Below are 10,436 nucleotides of genomic sequence, written 5' to 3' on the forward strand. Positions count from 1 at the left end.
TCTTCTTCTTCTTCTTCTTCATCTTCTTCTTCTTCTTCTTCTTCTTCTTCTTCTTCTTCAAAATAATAATAATAAATAGCATTTGTATAGCGCATACCCCCACTCTACAGCAAGCCCTATGCGCTTTACACTATACTATTACCCCAGAAGACTCTATAACGCTGAGAAACATTCTCGGCTTTCAGGGAAGTATACAATGCAAACAGCCGATTAAGAGCCCAAGCACTAACAGACTGACAAGACCTTTCTCTGTCTATAGCTGGGGACTCATTCTCAGAAATTGACCCATTCTTCCCTGGGTGAAGTGAGGGAAATTCGTGCAAAATGCCTTTCCCAAGGACACAACGTCGGGCCCCTTACGGGATTTTAACCCACGACCTTACGGTAGAGAGTCCGAGAGCATCACCACTTGTCTACCGACGCACAATTTTTTTCTCCTCCTCTTCCCCCGACTCCTCCTTCTCCTGGTAGATGTCAGTGGTGGTAGGGCTACGCGTGTTCCTCAACACAGCAAATTATTTCTATGTATATAACAGTAAACTCCTTAGGAAGCTATGATTTTCGAACGTTCAACTTGTTAATAATTACTATGAACAATTTTGTTTCCAGTTTTTCTTGATAACCGACTCTTCTTCTTGCTTTTGGTAACTGAGGTGTTTTCAACGTGGGCAATATATGCACGCCTGACCGTCACAAAAAGTTTGAAGCACACCACGCTTCAAGAAATAGGATTCGAAGCAGATTCTCTGGCTTGATGACTGGATGTGCCATGTATGTTTGTTATCCCCCCACTTTCATTTGATTTTATGGTTTTGGGTTTCCAAAAGAACTCCACTGCTTTGGGTTTACAAAAACAAGGGCTCACCATCAGCGTGCACCTCGTTGATCTCTGTGGGGTTCTGTCCCTCTCTGCCAATCCACTCCCTCTCCCTTCCTTCCTCTTCCTTCCTCCTTCCCTCCCTCTCTCCTTCCCTATCCCTCCCTCTCCCTCCCCCTCACCCACTCACCGTCAGCGTCCACCTCGTTGATCATGTCCTGTAGCTCGGCCTCTGTGGGGTTCTGTCCCAGGGATCTCATGACTGTGCCCAGCTCTTTGGTGGTGATGGTGCCGTCGCCATCTTTGTCGAACAGGCTGAACGCCTCTTTGAATTCTGAATAAAAATGTTGTATATCAAAAGCAAAGAAAGGCCAAAGAACTAGCACAACTATAACCATGACAAGCAATTTGAGGAAAAAAAGAGTAGTGCTCCTTTTAAGAATTTTTCCTTCAGTGGCAAAATTTGTTTTCACTGGCAGACACGTTCAAAGCATACTAATATGTAGTATCAAATGTGCAATGAAAGCACTAAGACTTATACCACCAGCACAAGTTTGAAAAAGGCATGAACCCAATTCTTCTGTAGAGCACGAAAAACATTGTATCAGACTCTCTGACTTTCAGTGAAGACACATTTAAAAGCTACAATAACAAACTTCGTTTGTTCTGCTTTTTGGAAAAGCTGTCGGGTCTTTTCGAAGACTGGCCCTTTATCAAGTCAATAAGTAATGTAAATAAAAGAAGAAATTGTTTTAGTAAGAGTTTTACGGCACTTGCAACACAATAAGGTCATATAAGTGCCGAAAAAGAAGAAATAAGTATGAAAAACCAGAAAAAATATAAATACATTACACTGTACCAAAAATAGAACCAGTGTTAACACAATGCACGTACACCTGACCAGTTTACCATGATTGTGAAACCATCATGTGTCCAAAGGGCCTATGTATATGAACAAACTAAACGTCTTTACAAGAGATAAATATCATCGATATATAAACAAGGAGTAACAATGACTTTGCGAATACAATAAACGACCAAAAAATCCGAAAAATTAAGAAGGGGCGATAAAACATGAACTATTTTATAGATGGAAGCAACGATTTAAAAAAAGATAAAAGTTTAACCCTATCCGTACGTCGTGTTTTGCTATCGTATCCACAGAACGTGTGGAACTCTGTGCCACCACTTCCAAAGAGGAAATTTATCGTTAATCCGATCCGTACCGCTTTGCATAGCCGTCTGTCAAAATGGTTTTTTGAGAAATACTGTAAGTTTCAAAGAGATCTTCGTACTAGAAGTATTCTAAAATGTGAAGAATACCACCCCGGGGGTACAAAATGACCCCAGGGCGTACGGATAGGGTTACGTTGTTCAAGAAGTCTTACCAGAGATTTGATCCTCAGGCAGTGCGTCTGCCTGAAAAAGAAGAAAAATGAAAGGTATCACTTTATTATTCTTAATTGTGTGTGTTTGTTTGTTTGTTTGTGTATATGTGCTTGCATGCGCTCGCACGCTCTGTGTGTGTGTGTGTGTGTGTGTGTGTGTGTGTGCGCGTGTGTGTGTTAGTGTGTGTGCGCGCGTATGTGTGTTAGTGTGTGTGTGTATGTGTGTGTGTGTGTGTTTGTGTGCGTGAGTGCGCGCGCGTGCGCGTGTGCGTGATTACAGTTTTTTCTGTTGACTTCGAATGTACTGGCAATAGCAGAAACGTGCCGATGGATTGATTTCTATTATGTTGCCAATTTTTAAATTATTATTTGATGTTGGTGCTGTGAACACTAATTGAAGCACTGAAATGTTATTATCATAACATGACCTACTTTTGAAACTACATGTACTTAATATTACACACTTGAAAGGAAAACGCAAAGACTCAAAAGCCGAGATTTTTTTTTTACGCAATCAAAAAGTGGTTCCTTTCTTTTGATTGCCAGCATACTGCAAACCTCCGTCGCGAGGAAAATGGGAGCGTTCACAGCAGACTCACTGCTTCTCACACACACATTTTGCATACGTATATGGTCTACGTCACAGCTCACCAGTGTGGCAGAAACTTCAGCCCATCCTTAATTGCGATATTCTGATTAAAAAAAACACGTGAAAGAATAACTGCTCCAACTTTATAACCAGTCTGATGAGAGCCAGCATGATGGTGAGGGGGAATCGTAGTCGGGTACTGTGACACGAAGGTGATCTTGTTTGATGTTGTCCTTCTTGACTTTATCATATATAGATGCCGGTAAGAGTATGTGATTCTTCAGATAACCTTCACAGAATTTCACTAACAACTTTAGTATAGTAGTATAGAATTCACGAGTATAAGAAGTAAAGAACAATGTAACCAATATTACCCACTCCTATTCAGTAACGATGTGCTTGTTGTGCCAATGCGTTTTGGTTTAAAAACATTTTAAAATCTGTAGAAACTACCCAACGGGATTTTAAAAAATTAATATCTATTAAGGATTTTTTTTCTAGAATGGAGCACATAGATGCTTAAAAATAATTATCTGTTGAGACAAATTGGTATAAGTCATAGTGTAAAAGGAGTTATTTGACAATAAGTAGTGCCACAAATTTTCGACTGCATTATGTTAATCAATTTTTGTATGCATATGGAAGATATACCCTACCTCCCTCCCTGCCCCCAATTCCTTATCATTCTCTAACCGCCTTGCCCACAATTAACCAAAGTGAAAAAAGCACATTGACACAATAACTGTTATTTTGTGCAGGAGAAAAAATGAAACAAGCACATAGGAACAAGAGATAGTAAGAACAGAATTAGAACCTTCTAGTGGCGCCCTCAAACCACCCGTGCATACAACTGACATTCACTTAGAAACATGCTGCGACATACTCATTTATTGACAGGCCTACATGATGTTTATGGACGACACTTCCTCTCGCTGGCAGAGAGAAAAAGAGATATGTATTACAAATCCCAGATAGATAAAGACTTTATTATTGTAACTTTGAGTAGAAGGGAAGCGTTTCGACACGCTGACGGCAAATTACTCTTTCCTGAACAGACAGACATACAGATATCTATCTATCTATCTATCTGGAGAGAGAGAGAGAGAGAGAGAGAGAGAGAGTGAGAGAGAGAGACAAACAGATAGAGAGAGAATCGAGAGTGTGTGTGAGAGAGAGAAAGAGAGAGAGAGAGAGAGAGAGAGAGAGAGAGAGAGGGAGAGAGAGAGAGAGAAGACAGCGTAATGTGTGGAGAGTGAAGGAAGATAATTAAGACGGAAACCGTACCTGTGAAAGTGCCAACAGCTGTAATGTACAGAGTTGTTTATGGTTCCTTGTACTAGCCATGCCCACCAACACATTCGTAAACACACACCGTGATGGATAATACAGATCTATTGGACAAAATGGTAAGGTAATATAATCTAGATTTAATAAACGTTACGGAGAACGTAGACAATGCCATATTCCTTCAGGGTCTGATTAGGGTACTAGCAGTCCCCAAACTGAACAGAGAGATGACAGAAAGGTAGATGAGTAGGCAAACTGAGTGGGCAAACTGAAAAAAACCCACCTTCGGACAGACAGACAGACAGACAGACAGACAGACAGACAGACAGACAGACAGACAGACAGACAGACAGACAGACAGACAGACAGACAGACAGAGAAGCGGACGGATAGGTGAGTATGTCTAGTTTAGTTTCAGTTGAGAGAATCGCATCGGCATGGTAACAAAGATAAAGTGCTGAGAAATAGCACGATAAAAAGCAGAAATAGAGGGAGGAAAAATAGTTATAAGAGTAGGACCAACCAGCGGCACCCTCAAACCACACACCATCAGCTTGCATGATAATATTTACCAATATAGAGCTGCATCGACTGTTAGACATAACATGATGTTTTTGAACATCTCACTCTATGTCTCACTGACTGTATTTCGCTGTAGAAGCAAACGTATTTTTTTCTCTCCCGTATTTTTTTTTTGGGTTCTTCGAATAACTTTTTATGGCTTAAAAAGCCAAACTGCAACACAAAGTTACGCAGTTGAGATTTTCAATCAATATTCCCGCAAAATGTACGGTAACAAAACTACAAAACTGCTGGCCAGAAATCTTCGGACTTGGACGCTTTGTACGTTCCGCCCACGATAGACTAGTTTGGGGGCTCTCGTGGCCTGGAGGTTAAGATGTTAGCCTCTCTTTCAAAGGTCCCGGGTTCGAATCCGGGTAGCGACCGAAAAAGTTTCCTCTCTAAAATTGACTCATATCACCTCCTTTCCTGCTCTCTAGCAGTGTTCTGCCGTCTGCTTGTGCCTCCTCTTTCTGCCCCACCCCCTCACCTCCTTTGCCCTCTCCTCTGGGCTCCTGACTCTTTCTGCAATCTTTCTACTGCTACTCCTTGGCTCCTTTTTACTGCTATCTTTCAGCCACACCCCTGATCTTCTGGTAGGAGATATCTACACCTAGCCTTCTCGGACAAGGGTGAAAAATCTCGGAGGGCCCGTGTGCAAGTTGCGACGTTAAAGATCCCTTGGTGGTCTAAAATCGATAAGAGTAGGCTTCGGACGCCACCCGGGCAAAATTCAAAATTACCTGCCAACTGAAAAAGTTTAATGTGTCCTGCGCGGTCAAATGACCTCATGCTGTTGCGAGCGCCGTAAAACACTTACAAAACCCCCCACAAAAAAACCACAACTCCAAAACAAAAAACTGCAACACAAAGTTACGCAGTTGAGATTTTCAATCAATATTCCGGCTAAATGTACCGTAACAAAACTACAAAACTACGGGCCAAAATCTTTGGTCTTGGACGCTTCATAAGTTCGGCTCACGATAGACGTAGTTTACGATCATCATGACCGACTCGTTAGTCACCGTCTGGCTATCTCTGGCGGCACAAAATAAGCCTCGGGGCGTCATGTCAGTCAGCACGGAACATCAGCCACACAGACCTGTAATATTATGAGCGTTCATTTCCTGCATGCGCAGGCGTCTGTGGAAATCCTCGGGTGCCAGGGGGCCACAGACAATAAATCGCTATCTCAGAATTACAAAGTTCTATCTGACATGTTCTCCCGTTGTGAGTTACTAAGACCATGAGATCAGAAACCAGATGTTCTATTGTTGCTTTTAAACACAAGGGGGTTATCCCTAAAAAAATGCTGTTCTGAGAAAATTGAAGGTAAAGTTTTTGCCCCTCGTTCAGTTTCTTTTTTTTTTTTAAAGGTGAGTTTTCTCAATAACCAAACAAATGTACAAACCAATGAAACCAAACTTCTTCTACAGGTAGGGCTATGTCCACTTTTGGTGGAGGTCAAGATTTCTGAATACCACCGAAATCAGGGTTAGCCCGCTTGTCCTTAAAAGCGACCCTATCTGCTCTATCAAAATCGTAAGATTATTCGGAGTCGTTATCAAGATATTCAAAGAACTGCCTTCGAAAAAGCTTGACCTGATGTGAAACTCAAAATCCGTGACGTCCAATTTCTCAAAACTGGGTACTGAGCAGAGAGAACCAAGTTATTCTGAGGAAGCGAAATGGCTTGCTACGCGTCTTTATTGCAGGTTATATTTATTAACTCGTAAGTCGATGGGCTGCATCGGTTTTGAGAGACGAAACACTTCCGCCCCTCTCCCCACACACTCACGCAAAGAACTGGGTAATGTTGGACGAGTACCAAAGACAGTTAAATATCATAATAGAAGTAAATAGAAATATAGTTTTTTTTAGGATAATGTTGAGAATTTTAAGGAAGGAAAAGAATTCAATGAGATGATATAAAAATAAATAATAAATAGAATTTGTATCGCGCATGTCCCCACTCTATGCGCTTTACACTATATTATTACCCCAGCAGACCATAGAGCACTCAGAAACATTCTCAGCTTCCTAGGAAGTATACTGTGCAAGCAGCTGGTGAAGCGCTCAAACACCAACAAACTGACAAACTGACTTCTACTAAAAAGAAGCCCAAGTCGACCGTTTACTATTAAAAGCAATAAGGATGAGACAAAACCAGTTCCTCAGACATTTTAATCAAAGGCAGTGAATACCTTTCTCTTACTGAAAAATATAGAAGGTAAACGAGACAGTTGTAGACCCAGAATAACCAGCGTGACAATCCTGAACAATAGGAATGAGAAAAACCAAGACTATAATAATAATATGTATTTTGTTTTCTTTCAGAGCACCCAAGCAGAGAAATTAACGGTGAACCATGATTGCCAACGTTTGTTTCAAATTTGGTACATTATGATGTAGAGTAATAATACTCTCTTTCAAAATATCCCAAGGTGATCTATGGGTGTTTCGCTTGCTGTAGCTATAATACCGAATATGTTAGGGAATGTTATACTTGTGATGAGATGTCGTTAGGGCCCCTGGAGGGGTTCATGGAAGTAGCTATTATTTTTTCACCCCCCCCCCCACAAACACACACACACACACACACACACACACACACACACACACACACACACACACGTACGCACGCACACACACACATATTCGAGCTGGTTAAGAAGTAGTTTTGGATTGGAACTACGGTCATCAGCATTCGATCCAGCATAACACCAATGCCCAGCATAGCAAGCATGCAGAGAGATTGGCAGGGATGGTTGGAGGGAGTGGGGGTGGGGGGAGGAGGAGAGAAAGGGCTGATCGCGATAAAATCGAACTTTTCTTCAAAAACTCGCGCACACTTGGAAGGGAAGTCTGGGTTGAGCAGTCCCAGGCATGTGATGAAATCGAGGCGTGTGCGAGTACAGTTCGTTTCTGCTCCCACCGTCTCCCGCGCATGTGCTGGTCCATTTCTTCTGCGCGAGATAATCATTGCCAGGTGAGAATTCTTCACCGCTGAGCGTTTATCGCCATTTTTTCACGTAATTATGCCCTTCCTGTTTGGATCAAGCAGATACTCGGAGTGAAACAAGAATACTGAGCGCAAAGAAACAGGATTCGGAATACTTATATTTATGTGATAATTATAAATCTTTCGTTTTTAGTTGGTGCCTACGATTTGTGTTGCTGGAGATATCATTTACTGTGTGATCTTTATTACAGTCGTTATCACCTTTTGTATGACTCTTCTCTGATCTCTTTCTCGTCTTTGTTGTCTTCTTTCTTTTTCTCACCCTTCAATAGTCACTTTGAATTACGGTACATAGGCGCTCATATGAACTTATGCAGTTGCGAGCGCCGTAAAACCCCATACTAAACAAACTACGGTACATCAACATCTCTCTCTTATCATAGTGTACTCTATTTCTTTTTCTTTTGCCCTTTATTTCTTTATCTACTCCATTACTTATATATGTTGCCCGGTAATGATAACTTTTTTTTGTCCCTTGCCCATTTCTTTGAGATCGACGCCGTCGTATTAGTAGTAAAAGGTGATCATGAAAGTATCCAATAGCGTATTAGGCTGCGTACATAATTATTATAACATGTAACAGTTACAGACAGAGATTCAAGAAATTTAGATGCATGTTAAGGATTTGAGAGCAATGATAATTTTTAGATATGATGGTGTGAGAAATGATGTGAGATGGTATTTTTATAAATAATTATTGAGGAGATATGCCTTCACTCACTGCCAGCTGAGTTTTTCTTTAATGTAAGCGTAAGTCCTATATAATCTTCCACTGCCCCATTGAACCAAGAGGGATGTGGGCACTGGGAACCCTCTTCCCCGTTCCCTACTGGAACCATTTTTAATATCACCGTGAAGTTCCGAAATGGTGGGCACAGTTTTGATAACTCACGTCGCCTGCATCCACGTTATTTGGAATATTAGAAATCTTGCCTCATTCCACAGATGTTCTTTATTGCACTAGATCTACCCCTCGACACAAAAGTTGCAGCAACATTTAGAGCTGTAATTGGTCACTTTTAAGCACCAGGGGGCTATCCCGAAAAATGCTGTTTTGAGAAAATCGAAGGTAAAGTTTGTGCCTCTTGTTCAGTTTCTTTAAAAGACAAGGAGAGTTTTCTCTATAACCAAACAAATATACAATCAATGAAACCAAACTTCTCCTATTGGTAGGGCAACGCCAACTTTTGGAATAGGTCAAGATTCTTGGAAACCCCAGAAATCTGGGTCAGCCCGCTTGTCCTTAAAAAAAAAACCGACCAATTGTTTGGTGCGGTATATATTATGTGCGGTCACAATTTTGAGGCGCAACTTATTGTCAAATATTTCCTTAACTATCGAAAATTAATTCTTCAACTATTGCACAATGACTTATGTCAATTTGTCTGAGTTTAAAAAAATAGTTATTGTTTGGTTTTACGGCGCTCGCAGCTGCATAAGGTAATATGAGCACCAAGAGGTGGATCTCAACAAAGAAGTCCAAACGAGGAATCAAGCTTACTCTGCTCACCGCTTTAGCCTCAACAGCACAAAGTCTGTTTCTACTATCAAGGCACCTCGGAAATGGCAGTTCATAAGAGAGTTACAAACATACAATAGAAGTAGAGGGAAAATAACGATAGTAAGAATGAGGAAAGAAAAAGCAGCAGTTCCCCCTATGTTGTTCCGGCACAGTATGAGCATGGCATTGATAAATCAGCCCATTTACAGTTCTACTGTGCATAAGAACCTGTTCATATCCCCCTTTTGGGAATGACCTAAAGACAACTTCAGTTAGTAGCACTGCCCCGGATGGAGAACAGAAAATAAGGGGGAAAATTTGTCTTATAGATCAATATTTTTATAAACACATATTATCTGTATTCTAGAAAAATCCCTAGAAATGTACTTTGATACATCAATACAACAATCTTTCCCGGAAGCGAGCATTTCCAACGCCAGTCGTGTTGAAAATCATCTCTTCAGAAAGACGGACGTATTTAATAATATACGTGAGAATCGAATTCAAGTCTCTTGTTTGGCGCTCCTATGACCTTATGCAGTTGTGAGCGCCGTAAAACCTCTACTAAACAACAAAACAAACAAGTCTCCTGAGTGTTAGGCGAATGGCCTGACCATTATGCTTCGAATGTCCGTGTAGTAGTTCGGCACGAGCACTACGATAATGACACAAACGTTTCAAAAGAAAAAGTGTTTGAGTTGGTCGGGCCTGTAATTGTGCTTTTGGTTTAGTATGGGACACAAAAGTAACCTGTAAGTGGATGACTTGACAGAGTGATGAGAAATATGACTAAGTAAGATGGAAAGACAGAAGAGAGATGAGGTACATACAGGTATATATCACACATGGACATCAGATAAAAGTTGCTCATTTAATCATTATCATCCTCCAGTGCCAGGTCTGCGACAGACATCGGCGATCATGCTTCTCCGTTCATTCCTTTGCTCGGATGCTCTGAAAAAAGCTACGTTTCTCTGATCTTTCCCTGTCACCCACTTGTTCAGGTTCCCCAAGTCTGTTGCTCTAGGCCTACCTCTGCTTCGATTGCCTTCAATTTTGCCAATGAGAGCTAGACATTTAATCATAAGAGTTGTTTTTTGTTTTTCTATCATTAGTGGAGTTACCTCTCTTACTATACTATCTTACTAGATAGCGCGCCGTTGCTGTACTTGTTTCCCACCCAATACTAAACACAATCTACACGGGTAGGGGAAATGAAAACGGGAGAAGGGGCGCCGGCAGGTGTGTGTGTGTGTGTGTGTTTGTGTGTG

General features: G+C 41.2%; 1 protein-coding gene across 1 annotated transcript in view; it reads right to left on the bottom strand.

The window, feature by feature from the left end:
* Positions 1–10,436, bottom strand: part of LOC106011939 (neo-calmodulin-like) — a 45,252-nt gene that overhangs the window by 855 nt on the left and 33,961 nt on the right. Inside the window, exon 4 of the mRNA XM_035970104.1 lies at positions 1,008–1,151. Coding sequence (XP_035825997.1) covers positions 1,008–1,151 — 144 coding nt within the window. The remainder of the gene's footprint in view (positions 1–1,007; positions 1,152–10,436) is intronic.

This window comes from Aplysia californica, unplaced genomic scaffold (assembly GCF_000002075.1).
Source record: "Aplysia californica isolate F4 #8 unplaced genomic scaffold, AplCal3.0 scaffold00220, whole genome shotgun sequence".
Classification (NCBI taxonomy): Eukaryota; Metazoa; Mollusca; class Gastropoda; order Aplysiida; family Aplysiidae; genus Aplysia; species Aplysia californica.